At 39.3% G+C, this 23248-nt stretch overlaps 1 protein-coding gene across 13 annotated transcripts in view; it reads right to left on the reverse strand.

The window, feature by feature from the left end:
- PRRC2C (proline rich coiled-coil 2C) overlaps nucleotides 1-23248 on the reverse strand; it is a 108261-nt gene that overhangs the window by 36247 nt on the left and 48766 nt on the right. For all 13 annotated transcript variants that reach the window (XM_019026585.4, XM_019026588.4, XM_019026598.4 and 10 more), the window contains exons 13-18: nucleotides 20993-21162; nucleotides 20313-20562; nucleotides 19117-19327; nucleotides 14361-16616; nucleotides 10881-11089; nucleotides 6329-6483 (exon numbers count right to left, since the gene is read on the reverse strand). In XM_019026585.4, coding sequence (XP_018882130.2) covers nucleotides 6329-6483; nucleotides 10881-11089; nucleotides 14361-16616; nucleotides 19117-19327; nucleotides 20313-20562; nucleotides 20993-21162 — 3251 coding nt within the window. The remainder of the gene's footprint in view (nucleotides 1-6328; nucleotides 6484-10880; nucleotides 11090-14360; nucleotides 16617-19116; nucleotides 19328-20312; nucleotides 20563-20992; nucleotides 21163-23248) is intronic.

Consider the following 23248-nt stretch of genomic DNA (forward strand, 5'->3'; position numbering starts at 1 on the left):
CAGTCTGCAGCTCCCAGTGTGACTGACGCAGAAGATGGGTGATTTCTGCATTTCCAAATGAGATACCTGGTTCATCTCACTGGGACTGGTTGGACAGTGGGTGCAGCCCACGGAGGGTGAGCCAAAGCAGGGCAGGGCATTGCCTCACCCAGGAAGCACAAGGGGTGGGGGGATTTCTCTTTCCTAGCCAAGGGAAGTCATGACAGACTGTACCTGGAAAATCGGGACTCCCGCCCTAATACTGCACTTTTCCAATGGTCTTAGCAAACGGCACACCAGGAGATTATATCCCGCGCCTGGCTCGGCGGGTCCCACGCCCATAGAGCCTTGCTCACTGCTAGCGCAGCAGTCCGAGATCAAACTGCGAGGTGGCAGCCTGGCTGGGGGAGTGGCATCCACCATTGCTGAGGCTTGAGTAGGTAAACAAAGCAACCAGGAAGCTTGAACTGGGGGGAGTCCACTGCAGTTCAATGAGGCCTGCCTGCCTCTGTAGACTCTGTATGCTCTGGGGGCAGGGCATAGCTGAACAAAAGGCAGCAGAAACTTCTGCAAACTTAAAAGTCCGTCTAACTGCTCTGAAGAGGGCAGTGGTTCTCCCAGCACAGTGTTTGAGCTCTGAGAACAGACAGACTGCCTCCTCAAGTGGGTCCCTGGCCCTGCGTAGCCTAACTGGGAGACATCTCCCAGTAGGGGCCGACTGACACCTCATACAGACAGATGCCCCTCTGAGACGAAGCTTCCAGAGGAAGGATCAGGCAGCAATATTTGCTGTTCTGCAGCCTCTGCTGGTGATACCCAGGCAGTGGACCTCCAGCAAATTCCAACAGACCTGCAGCTGAGGGACGTGGCTGTTAGAAGGAAAACTAACAAACAGAAAGGAATAGCATCAACATCAACAAAAAGGACATCCACACCGAAACCCCATCTGTAGGTCACCATCATCAAAGACCAAAGGTAAATAAAACCACAAAGCTGGGGAGAAACCAGAGCAGAAAAGCTAAAAATTCTAAAAACCAGAGCAACTCTTCTCCTCCAAATGATCGCAGCTCCTCACCAGCAACAGAACAAAGCTAGACAGAGAATGACTTTGACAAGTTGATAGAAGTAGGCTTCAGAAGGTTGGTAATAACAAACTTCTCTGAGCTAAAGGAGGACGTTCGAACCCATCACAAGGAAACTAAAAACCTTGAAAAAAGATTAGATGAATGGCTAACTAGAATAAACAGTGTAGAGAAGACCTTAAATGACCTGATGGAGCTGAAAACTATGGCACGAGAGCTACGTGACACATGCCCAAGCTTCAGTAGCCAATTCGATCAAGTGGAAGAAAGTGTATCAGTGACTGAAGATCAAATAAATGAAATGAAGCGAGAAGAGAAGTTTAGAGAAAAAAGAGTAAAAAGAAACGAACAAAGCCTCCAAGAAATATGGGACTATGTGAAAAGACCAAATCTACATCTACATTTGATTGGTGTACCTGAAAGTGACGGGGAGAATGGAACCAAGTTGGAAAACATTCTTCTGGATATTATCCAGGAGAACTTCCCCAACCTAGCAAGGCAGGCTAACATTCAAATTCAGGAAACACGGAGAACACCACAAAGATACTCCTCGAGAAGAGTAACCCCAAGACACATAATTGTCAGATTCACCAAGGCTGAAATGAAGGAAAAAATATTAAGGGCAGCCAGAGAGAAAGGTCGGGTTACCCACATAGGGAAGCCCATCAGACTAACAGCTGATCTCTCGGCAGAAACTCTATAAGCCAGAAGAGAGTGGGGGCCAATATTCAACATTCTTAAAGAAAAGAATTTTCAACCCAGAATTTCATATGCAGCCAAACTAAGCTTCGTAAGTGAAGGAGAAATAAAATCCTTTACAGACAAGCAAATGCTGAGAGATTTTGTCAACACCAGGCCTGCCTTACAACAGCTCCTGACACTAAACATGGAAAGCAAGAACCAGTACTAGTCACTGCAAAAACATGCCAAATTGTAAAGACCATCAATGCTAGGAAGAAACTGCATCAACTAACGGGCAAGACAACCAGCTAACATCATAATGACAGGATCAAATTCACACATAACAATATTAACCTTAAATGTAAATGGGCTAAATGCCCCAATTAAAAGACACAAACTGGCAAATTGGATAAAGAGTCAAGACTCATCAATGTGCTGTATTCAGGAGACCCATCTCACGTGCAGAGACAGAGATAGGCTCAAAACAAAGGGATGGAGGAAGATCTACTAAGCAAATGGAAAACAAAAAAAGCAGGGGTTGTAATCCTAGTCTCTGATAAAACAGACTTTAAACCAACAAAGATCAAAAGAGACAAAGAGGACCATTACATAACGGTAAAGGGATCAATTCAACAAGAAGAGGTAACTATTCTAAATATATATGCACCCAATACAGGAGCATATATATTCATTTAAGCAAGTCCTTAGAGACCTACAAAGAGACTTAGACTCCCACACAATACTAATGGGAGACTTTAACACCCCATTGTCAATATTAGACAGATCAACGAGACAGAAGGTTAACAAGGATATCCAGGACTTGAACTCAGCTCTGCAACAAGCAGACCTAACAGACATCTACAGAACTCTCCACCCCAAATCAACAGAATATACATTCTTCTCACTATCACATCACACTTATTCCAAAACTGACCAAATAGTTGGAAGTAAAGCACTCTTCACCAAATGTAAAAGAACAGAAATCACAACAAACTGTCTCTCAGACCACAGTGCAATCAAATTAGAACTCATGATTAAGAATCTCACTCAAAACCACACAACTACATGGAAACTGAACAACCTGCTCCTAAATGATTACTGGATAAATAACAAAATGAAGGTAGAAATAAAGATGTTCTTTGAAACCAAAGAGAACAAAGACACAACATACCAGAATCTCTGGGACACACTTAAAACAGTGTGTAGAGGGAAATTTATAGCACTAAGTGCCCACAAGAGAAAGCAGGAAAGATCTGAAATTGATACCCTAACATCACAATTAAAACAACTAGAGAAGCAAGAGTAAACACATTCAAAAGCTAGCAGAAGGCAAGAAATAACTAAGATCAGAGCAGAACTGAAGGAGATAGAGACACAAAAAAACCCTTCAAAAAAAAAATCAATGAATCTAGGAGCTGGTTTTTTGAAAAGATCAATAAAATTGATAGACCACTAGCAAGACTAATAAAGAAGAAAAGAGAGAACAATCAAATAGATGCAATAAAAAATGATAAAGGGGATATCACCACCAATCCCACGGAAATACAAACTACCATTGGAGAATACTTTAAACACCTCTACACAAATAAACTGGAAAATCTAGAAGAAATGGAGAAATTCCTCGACACACACACCCTCCCAAGACTAAACCAGGAAGAAGTTGAATCCCTGAATAGACCAGTAACAGGCTCTGAAATTGAGGCAATAATTAACAGCCTACCAACCAAAAAAAGTCCAGGGCCAGACAGATTGAGAGCTGAATTCTACCAGAGGTACAAAGAGGAGCCGGTACCATTCCTTCTGAAACTGTTCCAATCAACAGAAAAAGAAGGAATCCTCCCTAACTCATTTTATGAGGCCAGCATCATCCTGATACCAAAACCTGGCAGACACAACGAAAATAGAGAATTTTAGACCAATATCCCTGATGAACACTGATGCAAAAATCCTCAATAAAATACTGGTCAACCAAATCCAGCAGCACATCAAAAAGCTTATCCACCAAGATCGACTTGGCTTCATCCCTAGGATGCAAGGCTGGTTCAACATATGCAAATCAATAAACATTATCCATCACATAAACAGAACCAAAGACAAAAACCACATGATTATCTCAATAGATGCAGAAAAGGCCTTCGACAAAATTCAATAGCACTTCATACCAAAAATTTTATCTCAATAAACTAGGTATCAATGGAACGTGTCTCAAAATAATAAGAGCTACTTATGACAAACCCACAGCCAATATCACACTGAATGGGCAAAAACTGGAAGCATTCTCTTTGAAAACTGGCACAAGACAGGGATGCCCTCTCTCAACACTCCTATTCAGCATAGTGTTGGAAGTTCTGGCTAGGGCAATCAGGGAAGAAAAAGAAATAAAGGATATTCAATTAGGAAAAGAGGAAGTCAAATTGTCCCTGTTTGCAGATGACATGATTGTATATCTAGAAAACCCCATCGTCTCGGCCCAAAATCTCCTTAAGCTGATAAACAACTTCAGCAAAGTCTCAGAATATAAAATCAATGTGCAAAAATCACAAGTATTCCTATACACCAATAACAGACAGACAGCCAAATCATGAGTGAACTCCCATTCACAGTTGCTTCAAAGAGAATAAAATACCTAGGAATCCAACTTGCAAGGGATGTGAAGGACCTCTTCAAGAAGAACTAGAAACCACTGCTCAACAAAATAAAAGAGGACACAAACAAATGGAAGAACATTCCATGCTCATGGATAGAAAGAATCAGTATCGTGAAAATGGCCATACTGCCCAAGGTAATTTACAGATTCAATGCCATCTCCATCAAACTACCAATGACTTTCTTCACAGAATTGGAAAAAACTACTTTAAAGTTCATATGGAACCAAAAAAGAGCCCGCATTGCCAAGATAATCCTAAACAAAAAGAACAAAGCTGGAGGCATCACGCTACCTGACTTCAAACTACACTACAAGTCTACAGTAACCAAAGCAGCATGGTACTGGTACCAAAACAGAGATACAGACCAATGGAACAGAACAGAGGCCTCAGATATAACACCACCCATCTACAACCATCTGATCTTTGGCAAACCTGAGAAAAACAAGAAATGGGGAAAGGATTCCCTATTTAATAAATGGTGCTGGGAAAACTGGCTAGCCATATGTAGAAAGCTGAAACTGGATCCCTTCCTTACACCTTATACAAAAATTAATTCAAGATGGATTAAAGACTTAAATGTTAGACCTAAAACCATAAAAACCCTAGAAGAAAACCTAGGCCATACCATTCAGGATATAGGCATGGGAAAGGACTTCGTGACTAAAATACCAAAAGCAATGGCAACAAAAGCTAAAACAGACAAAAGGGATCTAATTAAACTAAAGAGCTTCTGCACAGCAAAAGAAACTACCATCAGAGTGAACAGGCAACCTACAAAATGGGAGAAAATTTTTGCAATCTACTCATCTGACAAAGGGCTAATATCCAGAATCTACAATGAACTTAAATTTACAAGAAAAAATCAAACAACCCCATCAAAAAGTGGGCAAAGGATATGAACAGACACTTCTCAAAAGAAGACATATATGCAGCCAGCAGACACATGAAAAAATGATCATCATCACTGGTCAGAGAAATGCAAATCAAAACCACAATAAGATACCATCTCACACCAGTTAGAATGGCGATCATTAAAAAGTCAGGAAACAACAGGTGCTGGAGAGGATGTGGAGAAATAGGAACGCTTTTACACTGCTGGTGGGAGTGTAAACTAGTTCAACCATTGTGGAAGACAGTGTGGTGATTCCTCAAGGATCTAGAACTAGACATACCATTTGCCCCAGCGATCCCATTACTGGGTATATACCCAAAGGATTATAAATCATGCTACTATAAAGACACATGCACACGTATATTTATTGTGGCACTATTCACAATAGCAAAGACTTGGAACCAACCCAAATGTCCATCAATGATAGACTGGATTAAGAAAATGTGGCACATATACACCATGGAATACTATGCAGCCATTAAAAAGGATGAGTTCATGTCCTTTGCAGGGACATGGATGAAGCTGGAAACCATCATTCTGAGCAAACTATTGCAAGGACAGAAAACCAAACACCTCATGTTCTCACTCATAGGTGGGAATGAACAACAAGAACACTTGCACACAGGGCAGGGAACATCACACACCTGGGCCTGTTGTGGGATGGGGGAGGGGGGAGGGATAGCATTAGGAGAAATACGTAGTGTAAACGATGAGTTAATGGGTGCAGCACACCAACATAGCACATGTATACATATGTAACAAACCTGCATGTTGTGCACATGTACCCTAGAACTTACAGTATTTAAAAAAAAAAAAAAAAGATGGTCTTTGCTGTAAGTCAAAATATAAGGAACTACAGTCCTTATATTTTATTTAAAATTTCCTTTGATTCCGGTCAAAATGATTAAAAGTTGGGAAGATGATGTCACTCTTAACACTTGAATAATGAATACAGCCTTGACAAGTATAAAAACCTTGAACATTTGCTGATACACTTTGGGCAACAAATCTAGATAACTAGCAACAAGTTGAAACAAGATTTAAACCTGTATGACTTGTTCTTCCTTCTTTCGGCGTTCTTCATCTTGTAAACGTTTTTGTTGTTTTTTGGATACCACTTCAGTAAAACCATCATCATTCAAATTTGACTGGGGATCTTCAATTACTGTTACTTCAGGATGATCATCAATTATAACAACACCTGTGGGTGTGGGAAAGGATTTAAGATATTTTCTGTTTTTCAAATGAAAATTAATAAAAATGTTTAGTACAGTAGTACTTAAAAAAAAAAAAAAAACTAGCCAAAGGCCTAGTTCCTATAACTTACAGTGTATAACCTATTTCTCACCCTATCGCATGGCCATTCATTGTAAAGATTTGAAAAGATTTCATACTCTTAAAGTTAAAAATAAAAATCCTAAAACTGGCCAGGTGCAGTGGCTCACGTCTGTAATCCCAGCACTTTTGGAGGCCGAGATGGGCATACTGCTTGAGGCCGGAAGTTTGAGACCAGCCTGGCCAACATGGCAAAACTCTGTCTCTACTAAAAATAAAAAAATTAGATGTGTGTGGTGCTACACACCTGTAGTCCCAGATACTCGGGAGGCTGAAGCACAAGAATCACTTGAACCTGGGAGGTGGAAGTTGCAATGAGCTAAGACCGTGCCACTGCATTCCAGCCTGGGTGACAGAGTGCGACTCTGTCCAAAAAAATCCTAAAAATACCTGTTTTGAATGATATAGGTCTTTTTTCTTTTCCTTAAGTAATATAGAAGTAATGCCTTAAAAAAGAAAAAAAAATCAAAATTATCCTATGACCTAACTTCCATCTCTTAGCCTCAGATCTGTATAGTGCTTTAAAAGATCTACAAAGCATTCTACCTCATTTGCATCTAACCATTCTAAGAGGTGTCTGTTACTATTATTTCTCCTTTTCAAAAAATGAAATAAATTGGCTTAGTGCTGTGGCACATGCCTGTAGTATCAGCATAATGGGAGGCCAAAGTGGGAGGACCATTTGAGGCCAACAGTTTCACACCAGCCTGAGCAACATGGGGAGACCCTGTCTCTACTTTAAAAACAAACACATAAATAAATAAATAATGTTTTAAAAAATGAAATAAACTGATTTGTTTAACGTAAGATGACCAGCCTAGCTGGTCTTATGACTCTTAATGTCTCTGTTTTATGTAGACCCTTGTCTACAGTGTGGAGTTGTTAAAAATAAATATATGTTATGGGCAACACAGTGAAACCCTGTCTCTACAAAAAATGCAAAAATTAGCTGGCGCATGCCTGTGGTCCCAGCTACTTGGCAGGCTGAGGTAGGAGAATCACTTCAGTTGGGGAGGTTGAGACTGCAATGAGCTGAGATCAAGCCACTGCACTCCAGTCTGGGAGAGCAAGACCCTGTCTCAATAAATAAAGAAATAAATAAGTTAATTAATTAAAATAAATGTGTAAGCTGTGTGTGAATGTAAGATGGCATAAGTGAACACATACCAGAATCATCTAGGTGATGAACAACTCAAGATCATTTTTCAACTTATTTTCCAACTAACCAATTATTTTGGCTATCTTAAAATTACCCTATATCCCAGTCAGTATGTGAAATATAAATCCATCAAATAATATTTCCAAGAAAAATTAAATTACTTCAGGTGATGTAATTTTTTATTATAGGCATAATGTCTGAACAATAAGTATCAAGAAAGAGTGAAGCAATTTAAAGAAATTATTTAATTTTCAAACAATACACAATGTTTTAATTGGAAATTACATATACAATAAAAATATTTTTCTTGGAAATGATAAGTATACAATTCAGGATGGTGATAACTTGTTAGGTACAGCAACAAGGGAAGGTGATACTTGTTAGGTATGGCAACATAGGTATGATCAAGGAAGTGGTCACAGAGAAACTATCTACAAACATTTCTTCTAAAATAGTTAAAACTTAGCATTAACATATTCTCAGAGATGAAATGAAAAATGAATACTGGCTTTCACTCCTTAGAAACTGGCTGGGCATGGTGGTTCACACATGTAATCCCAGCACTTTGGGAGGCCGAGGAAGGCGGATAACATGAGGTCAGGAGTTCGTGACTGGCCTGGCCAACATGGTAAAAAACCCTCTCTCTACTAAAAATACAAAAAATTAGCTGGGAATAGTGGTGCACGCCTGTAGTCCCACCTATTCAGAAGGTTGAGGTAGGAGAATCGCTTGAACCTGGGAGGCAGAGGTTGCAGTGAGCCAGGATCACGCCACTGTACTCCAGCTTGGGTGACAGGGCGAGACATTACCATTATTCCATTTTTCTAATAGAAACTTGATTTCAGCCAGGCACGGTGGCTCATGCCTTTAATCCCAGCACTTTGGGAGGCCAAGGTGGGTGGATCACTTGAAGTCAGGAGTTTGAGAGCAGCCTGGCCAACATGGCGAAACCCTCTACTAAAGTCTCTACTAAAAATACAAAAAATTAGCTGGGCATGGTGGCATGTGCCTGTAATCCTAACTATTAAGGAGGCTGAGGCAGGAGAATCACTTGAACCAGGGAGGTGGAGGTTGCAGTGAGCTGAGATGACGCCACCGCATTCCAGCCTGGGGGACAGAGCAAGACTGTGTCTCAAAAAAAAAAAAAAAAAAAAAAAAAAAGAAGGGAAACTTGATTTCAAAAGAAAAAAACCCAGTTTATTCTGATTTATAAGACACTTCTACTTGTTTTTAAAATCCTTTTAAAAATCATTAACTCTGTAAAATGAAGCATATTCTCATTTCAATGAAAGGTCTAAGTCAAACATTTCAAAGGATGTCATGCACACATTACTTCAGACTGATGGAAAGACCTCATCATAATTCTAATTTCATCTCAGTTTTTCACTTACACTAAAATGTGTGTGTGTGAAGCCTATCTTATTATTTCAACTTCCTTAGTTCACCCAACTACATGTAGCATTTATGGAAAATTTGAACACTACTTTTTAGTTTCCAATGTCCTCTTCTTTTTAACATTTTAGGTTAGAGATATTACTTAAAAACAATGTTACCAGGAAAAAGAACTAAAGATGACTAACTCTTAAAGATAACTTTAATGAGCTGAAATGAATAGCTTAATTTCTATCACCACTTCAGAAATATATATAGTTTTTATCTGTTTTTACTGTCTTTTTTGTTTTGTTTTGTTTTGTTTTTACAGGCATGCACCACCATGCCTGGCTAATTTTGTATTTTTAGAGACAAGGTTTCTCCATATTGGTCAGGCTGGTCTCAAACTCCCAACCTCAGGTGATCCGCCCACCTCAGCCTCCCAAAGTGCTGGGATGACAGGCCTGAGCCACTGCCCTGGGCCTATTGTGTCTTAATATAGCAATATCATGGCTGGGCGTGGTGGCTCATGCCCGTAATCCCAGCACTTTGGGAGGCCAAGGTGGGTGGATGGCTTAAGCTCAGGAGTTCCGGACCGGCCTGGACAACATGGCGAAAACCCATTTTTACAAACAAACAAACAAACAAAAATAATAATAATAATAAAAAATTAGCTGGGCATGGTGGCTCATGCTTGTAGTCCCAGCTACTCGGGAAGCTGAGGCTGGGGAATCGCTTGACGTCTGGGATGCAGATGTTGCAGTGAGCTGAGATTGCATCACTGTACACCAGCCTGGGCAACAGAGTAAGTCTCTGTCTCAAAACAAACAAACAGACAAACAAATGAAGAATTTGCATTGCTCACAAATTTCCAGGTAATGCTGATGATGTGGGGACCACACTTTGAGAACCACTGGTCAAAAAATAATGTCCATGAGCTGTGCTCAAATGAGAGCTTAATATGTACAAATAACCATTAGGCAGATGAAAGAAAAACCTCATCTATATCTCTTATACTAGAATAACTACAACTAACCCAACTTTCCTATTACTAGTATTATTACCACTATTGAGCTATCTGGTCTTAACTTAGTAAATCTCTCAATTTTATTCAGTATTTCCAGTTTCATCCAAATGAATGGCAAATAGTACATTTTACATGTACAAATGTCTATACACAGATATTCCTTGTCTGTTTTTTCTTCATCCAATATTTTCTTGTTGCTTGTATTATCCTTCATATTTGATCCTCTATTACTTCATGGCTTTCCTATTTATCCACAGTGACACTGCCTCTCGTCCTATTATTTATTCTGTATTTGCCATATCTTAGACACCAATTTTACCAAGGACATAATTATTGAGTTTAACATTTAGTTCCTTTTGTTTTTAATAATACATCTATACCAATATAACTAACTAAGAATCAAATTTCTGTGCTTTCTCAAATCTGGCAAAGTAGAGTGGTTACTGAATTTTCTTCCTCTTTTTTGGAAGAACAGTGCAATGCTGTTGGATTATTTTTAACAAAAATTTTATTAAGCATTCAAGGCTACACTAAAAGCTGGAGTTATTTAAGTTCAATCAGTTAGTGTTTCATAATCAGCCACTATGTATACCTTGAATGTCCAAATCTTTCCTTCTTGGAAAACTTCTTTAATTGTGGCATCTACATTTTAAAATGTAACAAATAAATAAATAAATAAATAAAATGAAAGAAACCTAAGACATACTTGCATAATTGTTGAGATCAAACTGTGATAGAGCATCCACTTTCTCTTTTGGTTTTTTAGGGCCTGGTTTGGGGTCTTCTCTTTTTTTCCCAGTAGAATCTTTGGAGTTCTTTTGTCCTGTACCATTAGGTACTCCTTCCTGATGGTGTGCAGAGCTGCCATTGACGAGGTCAACCCCAGTTGTGCCTGCAGGCTGGTCATCAAATGGCCTACAAAAAAATAACTTGAGATATTACTATTTCCACCTACCCAAACAAAAGAAAAATGCTCTTATTGGCAGTTTCTAAAGTTCATTCTAAGATGAAACACTGTTGGGATAGAAAACTCTAACTGTAACCAAACAAGCATTAGTAACTTTTGTTCAGCACAACCTTACTAAAACCGGGTTTCCCAAGAAAGTAGACTAGCTCCCTAGAGTTCTTTCCAGCAATTAAATTCTAGAATTCTAATTATACCAGAAGTTCTTAGAGTCTATTTGTCTATCATATTATAAATGAGCTAATTAATGCTGTTTATAGCAGAAAATTTCTGTGATCCAAGCAAGTTCAAAGTATTCACAAATGGATGCTCTCCAAAAGTGGGCAGCATATGAAACAAAAATTTTTAAAAAGCATTCTATATTTACAACTATGTACATTTAAAAAAATGTAATCAGATTTACACATTGATATAATTATTTTAAAAATCTTAATATGGAAATAATTCACTTCACAAACCAAATGTATCCCCTACAGTTCTTAATAGTTCTTATTTCCTAAAAGAATAATTTCAGGTTGATTTTTTTAAATTTCCAAGTGAAAATGATCATGGGAAATGGGTTTACTAATTCATTTGCATCTTAGCCTATAGTATTACTCAAGATAAAAGCTTACCAGGTCCCTGGTCATAACCTGAAACATTTTAAGAATGAGTTCATTTCTTCTATATGGTGCTCTTATAAAAAACATTTAATTATAATCGTCACTGCCATTTCTACAGGTTCAAAGTTGTTGTTATCTATCTACGTGGCATAAAAATCTTGCTACATAGTTGAGATTTACATGGCACAAAAATCTTATCAAAATTTTCCCTGAGTATTGGTACTTAAAATTCTAATAGTTTGGTTACAGGAAATAAACTATTTTGTTTATTTTGGTTATCCTGATTCTCTTGGAATTTTAAGGGAATGTTCAAATTCCAAGTAAAAATTTCCTTTTTCTAAATTATCTGGAACAGCAAAAAGATTTTCTCTAATGCTGTGATTTGAACATATCCCTCAAAAGTTCATGTGTTGGGCCATGTGCAGTGGCTCACGCCTGTAATCCCAGCACTTTGGGAGGCCGAGGTGGGCAGATCACCTGAGGTCAGGAGTTCGAGATCAACCTGGCAAACATGGCGAAACCCTGTCTCTTCTAAAAATACAAAAATTAGCCGGGCATGGTAGCATACGCCTGTAATCCCAGCTACTAGAGAGGCTGAGCCAGGAGAAATGCTTGAACCCAGGGGGGTGGAGGTTGCAGTGAGCAGAGATTGCGCCACTGCACTCCAGCCTGGGTGACAGAGTGAGATTCCGTCCCTCACCCGCGCGCCCTCAATAAAAAAAAAAAGTTCATGTGTTGGAAACTTGGTCCCTAATGGCAATGCAGCAGTAGTGAGAGGTGAGAACTTTGGAAGGTGATTATGTCATGAGGGCTCTGCCCTTCTGAATGGATTGATCCTTAACAGGTTAATGAATGGGTTATCAAGGGAGTTGGTTAGTTATCATGAATGGGTCTGTTATAAAAGCCAGTTGTGCCATCTCTTGTGAGCCCCCTCACCATGTGATAAGCATGCTGCCTTGGGACTCTGCAGAGTCTCTACCAACACAAGAAGGCCCTCATGAGATGTCGCCCCCTCAACCTTCGACTTTGCAGCCAACAGATTTGCAAGAAATACATTTCTTTTCTTTATAAATTACCAAATCTCAGGTATTTAGTTATATCAACAGAAAATAGACAAATATACCTTACGAGTATAGTAACCTGAAGTGCTAAGTATGTAAAACTAAGGAACTCAGATTAATACCATACGGTCCAAATAAATTCTTAAATTCTTATCAGCTCAGGCTGCAAACCTGGCAATTGCTCTAAAAGCAGGGCACACATAATAATGATTACTTACCATATACCAGGTATTAAGTGCATCACAAGTATCATCTTAGTATCTTCACACATTAAGTGCTACTATTTTCTCCCCATTTTACTGGTGAGGAAGCAAAGGGGAAGCAACTAGAAAGTACTAGAGCCGAGATTTGAACCTAGGCATTCTGAATCTTAACTGCTACTTTATAATGCTAACACTAAATAAATAAATCAATACTAGCTTACTATAACCAACACCTTTTTTTTTTTTTTTTTGAGACGGAGTCTCGCTCTGTGGCCCAGGCTGGAATGCAGTGGCACAATCTCGGCTCACTGCAAGCTCCACTCCCAGTGGCGCCTGCCACCACACCTGGCTAATTTTTTGTATTTTTAGTAGAAGACGGGGTTTCACTGTGTTAGCCAGGATGGTCTCGATATCCTGACCTCGTGATCCGCCCACCTTGGCCTCCCAAAGTGCTGGGATTACAGGTGTGAGCCACCGCACCCGGCCCAACATCTGAATACTTAAAAAAGCAGGCCAAGCAACAGGCGCAGTGGCTCACACCTGTAATCCCAGCACTTTGGGAGGCCAAGGTGGGCGGATCACGAGGTCAGGATATCGAGACCATCCTGGCTAACACAGTGAAACCCCGTCTCTACTAAAAATACAAAAAATTAACCAGGCGTGGTGGCGGGCACCTGTAGTCCCAGCTACTTGGGAGGCTGAGGCAGGAGAATGGCATGAACCCTGGAGGTGGAGCTTGCAGTGAGCCGAGATCACGCCACTGCACTCCAGCCTGGGTGACAAGGCGAGACTCCATCTCAACAACAACAACAAAAAACAGGCCAAGTTTAGCTTACTTGAGAAAAAATATTTTTTTAAAAAAATCCATTGCCATGGCAATTATGTTATTGGTGTCCTTGGTAGTAGAACAGGGATTTGTTTTCTGGGCCTCTCTCTAGAGTGACAAAGTATATGGTTATAAGATTAATTTAAATCTCAGAGGACACCTGTATAGCATTGGAGGTTTATTAGGAGAAACTGAGAAAGAAGGGAGGGCTACTCATCAGATAAGATAACTTACCAAATAAGGACACAGTACATGTCCCCCCTCCCTAGATGTGAACATTTTCCCAAAGCTACAAGTTTCCAAGAGAACTCTTCTGGAAAATGTAACGTAGCAGGCAAAGACTCCTAAGACACCTTAACCTCTCTTCCTTAAGCACCCTTACACTTTGAGAACAGAGAATAAAGCATTTGGGAAGAACAATGTTTTTTGGTCCTTTATCTAGACTGGCTCTTTGCATAATTCAACCAAGAACTCTACTTTTAGCTTCTTTAAAGGTGCAAAAGCAACTATATTTAAAACAAAGTACTCACCCTCTCTTCCCACTTTTTGATGGTGGGCCACTTCTCCTTTCATTTCTAGGACCTGAGAAATTCCTTCCTGATTTGGGTGGACCATTGTTGCCACGTCGATTCTGACGATCTACTGGTCTCTGACTAGAAAAACTTCTCTTTGCAATTTCCCTCTTTGGAGGTAAAACATTCTCTCCAACCTTTACAACTGTTTGTGCATTCAAGTCAGCATTTTTTTTTTCATCCCTCTCTCGCCTCTCATTGAAATCACTGCTTTCAGAAGCTGTTTCCCATTCTTCATTTGCCTGATCTGAAGAGTTCTGATTAGATAAATCTGGTGTCTTATTCCCCGAAATATCCCCAAGAGTATTAACTGGTTCCTGAGCCACATTATTAACTGTGCCATTTGTGGGCACTGCTACCACCTCATTTGATTTTGAAGCAGCCTCCCTCTCTCTTAGCCGTCTAAATCGAGGTGGCTTGTCTTGCCTTGGTGGTCGAGTAGGACGCTGCCTTCGAGGCCTTTCTCTAGCTGGGTCAAATTTTCGCTCAAATTTTGGAGGTCGTTTATCTGCTGCTATAGGAATAAACTGCTCATGTCTTCTTGGTGGCTCTCCATCTTCTGGTTTAGGAACTTCTGACTGCCTTGGGTTCCACTGATTGTCCCGATAAGCTGGTCTTCGTAAAGTGGAAGGGCGTGATGGACGGCCTCCAGGATCCCTTCCACCACGCCTGAATGTTCCCCCTCTGCCTCTCCTTGTAGGCTCTCCTTTAGGAAGAAAGCCTGGTTTAGCTTTATCGTCATCCCTTACATAAGGCTTTTCTAGCAGTCTATTATCTATTCGAACATGATTATCAGGCTTGAAAGAATGAGGCTTTACAGGTTTTTTGTTTTCAGGCCGTTCCTCTCTTTTGGGAAGTTTGCCTTTACTTAAACTGTCCTTGTCACTTGCACTTTCATGAATTTCACTGTCTGTGTCAGTCTCTGAACCCCGCTGTCGTCTTCTTTTGGGGACAACTTCAAAATCAGAGCTCTCACTCCGTGTTTCACTTTCTTCTCGCTGTCTGAGAGGCCCTGAGGGTATATGCTCCGCTCTTGGCTTATTGTCTCTATACTGAGGATAATCTCGAGTGTGTCCCCTACCACCCCTGCCACGCCCTCCATAAGAACCTCTATAGCTTCGACCTCTGGAGTAATATTCACCTCGGCCTCGACCTCTGTATCCTTGATCTGGAAACCAATCTCTATCTCTAGCTTCTTTCCAATAGGTCCTGGGAGGCAAAATTGATTCTTTTTTAACTGCTGGTCTTGAATCTGGTCGAGGCCTCTCTATAACAAGGTCTTTGCTGATGACTTTCTCAGGTTGTTTTTCTTCTTTGACTACTGGTGCTGCCATAGTCTGTTGGTTTACAGTCTTAACTGCAGGCTCTACCTGAACAGTACTCACAGGTTCCAGAGACTTCTCAGTATCCTGAGATGGTTTTTGAGCCAAAGTTGCAGTTTCTGTTGAAGGACATTTCTCTGCTTCTGGTTGAATTGGTGGTGGAACTGACTGTGGCTGAATTGGTGCTGGTGGCTGGGGTGGTGGTTGGGGAGGAGGAAGATCCTTCTTTTCCGTCTTTTCAGGCTTTACAACTATTTTTTCAGTGACCTTTTCGGCCTTTTCTCCTTCTTTCTCCTTCCTCTGTTCCCGTTCCTCTTTCATATCTCTAAGTACAGGTTTTTTAATGGGACCTGATCTTCTCACAGGTCTATCATTACCTTCTTCCCTTCTGTTAGAGCTTGGTCGTGGGCCCCAACGAGTTTCTGATTTAGATTTATATACTTTTTCAGGTTTTGGTCCTTCAGAAGATCGTATAAAGCCTTCCTTTTTTGGTTTCTCCTCTGGCCTTTCTGTTGGTTCTTTTGAATCAATGCATCTGCTGGTTACTTTAGGAATGCCTGCAGATGGTTCACTTCTCTGCTCGTCTGGTTTTTGCGTATGGTTAGATCCATGGGAAACACTTCTTTTCCGGGAAGGCTGACTTTCTACAGCTGAAATCCGCTCCTCAAGAGGAGCGGATAAGGTCTTTTGATCAGGTGCATCAAAACAAGCAGATTGATTATTTGCATCAGTATGGTGAGGTCTAACATCTTCCACAGATCTGCTTAAAAACTTTTGTACTTCTGCCTCACTTGATTCTCTGACAAAGTCTGCCTTTGGGTGAGCCTCTAATTGATTATGTTCTACAGAATAAGCAGCAGTAATCTGTTCCTGGTCCAACGCAGCTTCAGACCTATGATGATAAGAATTCAAAGGTATAATCAACAAAGCAATCTTTCCCATGTGTAAGTATATAGCAAAATAATCCCTCTAAAATAGAAAGCAATGACTCTTAACCATAATGAGAATCTTTCTCTCACTATATAAAAAGTTGAGGAGAATTACTCACAATAGCCAAGAGGTGAAAACAGCCTAAATATCCAATAGCTGAATGGATAAAGAAAATGTGGTATACACATACAATAGAATATTATTCAGGGATAAAAAAGAAGGAAATAGTGTCATATGCTACAACATGGATAAACCCTGAGGACATTATGCTTAAGTGAAGTCAGTCAGTCAGGACAAATATCTTACATGAGGAACATGAAGTAATCAACCTCATCAAAGCAGAAACCATAATGGTGGCTGCCAGGGGCTAGGAGTAGGTGGAAATAGGAAATATAGATATAGGTATAATATAGGAAATATAGGTAAAGGTAAATATAGGAAATATAGGTAAAGGTAAAAATAGGAAATAGGTATAAAGTTTCAGTCATGCAAGATAAAAAAAAGTTCTGGAGATTTGCTGTATAACACTGTGCTTACAGTTAACTACATGGTACCATATGATTAAATTTTTGTTAAGAGGATATATCTAATGTTCTAAGTGGTTCCTGCCACCATTAAAAATAAATAGGGCCGGGTGCGGTGGCTCACGCCTGTAATCCCAATCCTCACTTTGGGAGGCCAAGGAGGGCGGATCACCTGAGGTCGGGAGTTCGAGACCAGCCTGACCAACATGGAGAGACCCTGTCTCTACTAAAAATACAGAATCAGCTGGGCGTGGTGGCACATGCCTGTAATCCCAGCTACTAGGGAGGCTGAGGCAGGAGAATCGCTTGAACCCGGGAGGCGGAGGTTGCGGTGAGCTGAGATGGCACCATTGCACTCCAGCCTGGGCAACAAGAGCAAAACTCCATTTAAAAAAAAAAAAAAATGGGCCTGAAGCGGTGGCTCACGCCTGTAATCCTTGCACTCTGGGAGGCAGGAGGATCACTAGGGCCCCAGGAGTTTGAGACCAGCCAGGGCAACGTGAAAAAACCCTGTCTGTACAAAAAATACAAAAATTAGCCGGGTATAGTACTGCACGCCTGTAGTCCAGCTACTCAGGAGGCTGAGGTGAGAGGATCACTTGAGCCTGGGAGGTCAAGGCTGCAGTGAGCTGTGATTGCATCACTGCACTCCAGCCCGGCTGACAGAGCGAGACCCTTCTCAAAAAATAAAAATAAAAAATAGAAATAAATAAATGAAGTTTATTCCTTAAGGAAAAACAAAGTTAAGACCATGCTGATGTGAATTTCTAATCCATCAAGACCAGTAATTTCCACCTAGAATGAAAGAGTACACTTGAGTAAGCTTATCTGTCCCAATTAGTTACAAATAATTATAAAACATTACCAAAAAAATATAGCCCATAAAAGGGCAGGAAGTTCCAACTGTATGGCTATAAATTATTACAGTCATCACCAATTGTGCGCCATTTCAAAGTTAACTTTGTATTATTGTATTTCTCCTTATCTTGGCCTTAAAAATGTTCCCTAAAATACTGTTAAAAAGAAACATCTCACTAATGGAAAAATTACATCTAGCTATATTATATAAGCATTGTAGATACGCTTAAATTTCTTCACACCTACTCTACAATAAAGACATCCCAAGTGGCTGCACACGATGGCTCACGTCTATAATCCCAGCACTTTGGGAGGTAAGGCAGTCAGACTGCTTGAGCCCAGGAGTTCAAGACCAGCCTGGGCAACACGGCAAAACCCCATCTCTATAAAAAATACAAAGATTATCACAAGGTCAGGAGATCGAGACCATCCTGGCTAACACGGTGAAACCCCGTCTCTACCAAAAATACAAAAATTTAGCTGGGCGTGGTGGCGGGTGCCTGTAGTCCCAGCTACTCGGGAGGCTGAGGCAGGAGAATGGGGTGAACCCGGGAGGCAGAGCTTGCAGTGAGCCGAGATCGCGCCACTGCACTCCAGCCTGGGAGACAGAGCAAGACTCTGTCTCAAAAAAACAAAAACAAAAACAAAAAACAAAAACAAAACAAAAAAACCCCACAAAGATTAGCGGGGTGTGGTGGTGAACGCATGTAGTCTCAGCTACTCAGGAAGCTGAGGTAAGCCGATCACTTGAGCCTGGGAGGTGAAGGCTGCAGTGAGCCAAGATCATACCACCACACTCCAGCCTGAATAACAGAGCAAGTTCCTATCTCAAAAAAGAACCTACCAATTTCAACATCTAATACTAAATTACAGCATACAATTGAGTACAGAACCAGGTTACAAAATGCCCTAATGAATACAGAGAATATGTCCAAAGAGTAAGCGTAGCATGCTAAATTAAATAGAAGGAAACTAGATTTATGCTTCAGTCCTAAATTGGAATGATCTTCAGAAACACTACACAGTTTTCCTTTTACCAAAATATTCTGTATCATCTATTAAACTGAAATAATTTATTACCTTACATCCTCAGGCTCTTCTGTTGCTTTGGGAGTAGTTGCTTGTTGAGGCTCAGCATGAGGATAGGGATCTGACCCCCACAGCATACGAGGCTCAGAAAGGGAAATTGCGTGATCTCTTGCAGATCGAGCTATATGCTCAAATGACTCAGAACTGTTCGGTGACCCTTCCATCTGGTCTCTTCTCATTAATGGTTTAGGAGGAATCATTCCTGTAACAAAAGTTCAGAAAAAGGTGAAATGAGGATTTTGAAAAATGAACGAAACAAAACCATGATAGACATAGAATACAGGTTATTAATTGTTAGGTGGAATTCTCCATATTAAAAGCATTTTTTTCCTGAGTAAAAGATTGGTGGAAATTATGTAAGGGTTGTTCTGTGAATGAAATTTTATTACTGCTGTTAAATAAAAATTGCATTTAAGAACTGAGGAAGCAAAATAAGCAAAATCACAATAGCAGCCTGTTTTACTTTAAAAGAAAGAAAATATTATGCATATAAAAATCAGACACCAAGTATTGTGACTCTGGATGTCAATACAAACATCATGAAAATTATACTATGATAACTTTCAGAGAAAATTCTTTCCTAAATTCCATTAACCTACCTTAGTTGGTCAATATTCTACAAAATATGCCACTTAAATTTCCAAATACCAGTATAAATGTAAAAATCAAAACATGATTTGTGATCAGCTTATCATCCCTAAATTTTCCTCTGTAACATTTTGGTAATAGATTATCTTGATTTATTCTGATGGATTCCATAAAAGACTGCTAATTCACTTTTTTTTCCCCCTAACCTAAAAGGAAATTCAAGTGTTAGGTTGGTAAATGATGGAAGAAGAACTTGAAAAGGAATATATATAACATATGGACAAAATTCAAATGCTGAAAACACTTTAAAGAAGAACAACAATGTAGCCAATAACAAATACTGTTAATAATACATAATTATTTCCATCTGAAGTTTTAAATAATACTTACAAAACAGAAACGAACTAGTATTTTGTTCTTGCCACGTAAGTAATATGAGTGTCAGATATTTAATTACTCGATGCTGAAAGTTACATCATTTTGATTAAAAATCGGAGGTTTAAGTTTTTCCTAGATTACAACTCTCAAAGGAACTGAAACTAAAAGCAGGGGAAAAAAAATTTTGATCCTGTAAAACTATAAATGCAAATTCAACTGACCAGGATGAATGGGTGGAATATCCATAGCAGGTCTTCCTGACATCATTCGAGGATCCATGTAGGACTGCATCATGAGCCACCTTGGATCAAAACCCATAGAAGCCAAATGCTGAGGATGAGGCTGCATAGGCTGATAAAGAGGTCTGTGTGGTGGAGGAGGGACAGTACTACTGGACGGTTGTGAAGGAACAGTCTGTGGAAGTACACCTTGCTGTTGCTGCTGCTGCCACTGCTGCTGTTTCATCTGTTCCTGAAAAAGTAAGATGCCATATCTTGAGAGTTTAGTTCCACATGACAAATTAATATAATCAATCATATCACAAAATAATGGCCTGTTTTGAATCCTTGAAGGAAAAGTAAGAGTTCAAAAGGTATTTAACAGTTAGAGTTGGCAAGACAAAAAACTGAAAGATGAACTATAACATTTTACCTTATACTCAAGCACTGTATGATCCATCTCCTAGAAATGGAAGATGGTGTCTATAAATGAGGCAGAAGATCAAAAGGAATGACACAGAAGGTCAAGGTAAAACCCACGTTAACTTTTATTTACAAGGAAAAATAATTTCAAGGGAACTTTGTGTGCTTTACGTATTATCAGTTTTATGTCTAATTTCCCAGACTATTGCATAATAAACCACTTCAATCACACATACATGATAAAATATTTTTATCATTACCTGCTGCCGCTGGAATCGTGGAGGTAAAGACTTCTGAAACTGTTTGAAATAGCCAGATAATACAGCCGGCCGAGGTTGAGACCCTGATTCTGGTTCTGTTTCATGCACCACTGGTGTGGCTTCCTTTTCACTGCGACTGCTGTCTTGTCTAGTGAAAACGGGTTCCTCCTCTGCTCAAAGAAAAGGTGAAAGGTAATAGTATTCATCTATGACACTTATCAAACACAGGATTTTTACAAAGACTGAGGTATAATAAAAGTTAATGAGGAAGAAAATATCCTCGACACTCTAAAACATTATTTTCTACTTTAACATTGGTAGTTATCAATGAGGTAACATTAGATTATCAAAACCTTAGATTTCCTAAAAGCTGCATTCTTAGAGATGGAGAACAGAGATCCAAATGCTTCATCATATAAAATCTATGTCTGTTTTTTTTTTTTAAATAATGAAACATTTCCAACTCCACATATTTTTTATTTGTTTCAACAAACATCAATGTAATTGTCAGTATTTACTGGTAGTTCATTAAAATCTACATGAAAACACAAATGGCCTATAAATACTTAAAAAGAGAGCATGTTGGTTTATTTAGTTATTTATTGGATAAAGGGACTATTATCTGTAAGGAAAACTAATGAGTTTAAGTCTGAAGACAACAGAGTGATCACCAGTTATCTTCAAACATAATTCATTCTAGAATGTCATTTGTCACAATTACAAAGCCACGCTTGTTACAAATTCTTTTCTCAAATGACTAGTAATGAATTTAAAATGGAAGTTTATCTCCCAATGTAAAAGCAAGCTGTTAAGAATCACAAATAACATTTTTATTGCTTGGATTACATTCAATATTAAGAATGTTGTAAAGTGAGCAGGTCATGGTGGTGCATGACTGTAATAACAGTAACTCAGGAGGTTGAGGTGAGAGGATCACTTTAGCCTGGGAGTTTGAGACCAGCCTGGACAACACAGCAAAAAAAAAAAAAAAAGAATGGAAAATAATATACTGGAGGAAAAAGAGCCACATAGGCACTGACTTTAAAATCACGTGTGTCTTGAGAACATCTCAGAGAGCATTAAAACAAACAAAAAAATTGTATGTATCTAGTATCAGAATTGAGGGGGGAAAAAAAATCACATGGGTACATCTCACTGATAAACAAGCTAAAATTAAATTGCCGTGAGAGAGAATATATAAAATGTGAATGAAAATAAAAGCACAAATAAAACCTATTAAACTATGATAATGTTTTCCTTTCTCTTGTGAACACTTTATTTCACTATTTTGGTGTTATGAGCAATCTTCATAAGTACTTATGTAATATAAGCCCACTATTCAATAGCAAAGTCTCTCTAGATTGATTAATATGAAAAAAATCTGAAATCTTAGAGTCTTAACAAATGGTCCATACAGGCCTTATTTCATTAAAAAAATCAAAGATAAAATACTCATACTCCTTTATAGTTACATTAAGAGCCAATTTTGAAGGTAACCCTGCATATAAATAAAAACTTTATTTTTAAAAACACATTCTTATTATTTTAAGCAGCAGTGCCTTGCAGAAAAGAGCATGAGACGTCAGGTTAGAAAACTTACAATATTTCCACATCAGAAAATACACTGAAATAAAACTGCATTTCTATTTTAATTCAAGTCGTTCATTAAAACTAAACTTTAGGCTGGGCGCGGTGGCTCACGTCTACAATCCCAGTACTTTGGGAGGCTGAGGCAGGCAGATCACGAGGTCAAGAGATTGAGACTATCCTGGCCAACATAGTGAAACCCCGTCTCTACTAAAAATACAAAAATTAGCTGGGTGTGGTGGCACGCGCCTGTAGCCCCAGCTACTCGGGAGGCTGGGGCAGGAGAATCACTTGAACCCGGGAGGTGGAGTTTGCAGTGAGCTGAGATTCCGCCACTGCACTCCAGCCTGGAGACAGAGAGAGACTCTGTCTCAAAAACAACAACAACAACAACCACAACAACCACAACAAACAAAAAACGAAAACCCTGAACTTTAACTTTGCTAAGGCTTTATACTATATTTGAATGCCATTAATCAGTCTACAAGCCAACTCGGAGAAGAACAAAAAAGTTGATTAGATCTAGAAAAATAATTTTATTTTAAAGTATAATTACTCCAGGAAATTACAGTTTAATAGCATATCAACTACACCATAGAAGCTTGCATGTTTAAACTGATTAAACAGCAAACCTGAAATTATGAACTAGGTGCAGTCATTTAATTATGA

This window comes from Gorilla gorilla, chromosome 1, assembly GCF_029281585.2.
Source record: "Gorilla gorilla gorilla isolate KB3781 chromosome 1, NHGRI_mGorGor1-v2.1_pri, whole genome shotgun sequence".
Lineage (NCBI taxonomy): Eukaryota > Metazoa > Chordata > Mammalia > Primates > Hominidae > Gorilla > Gorilla gorilla.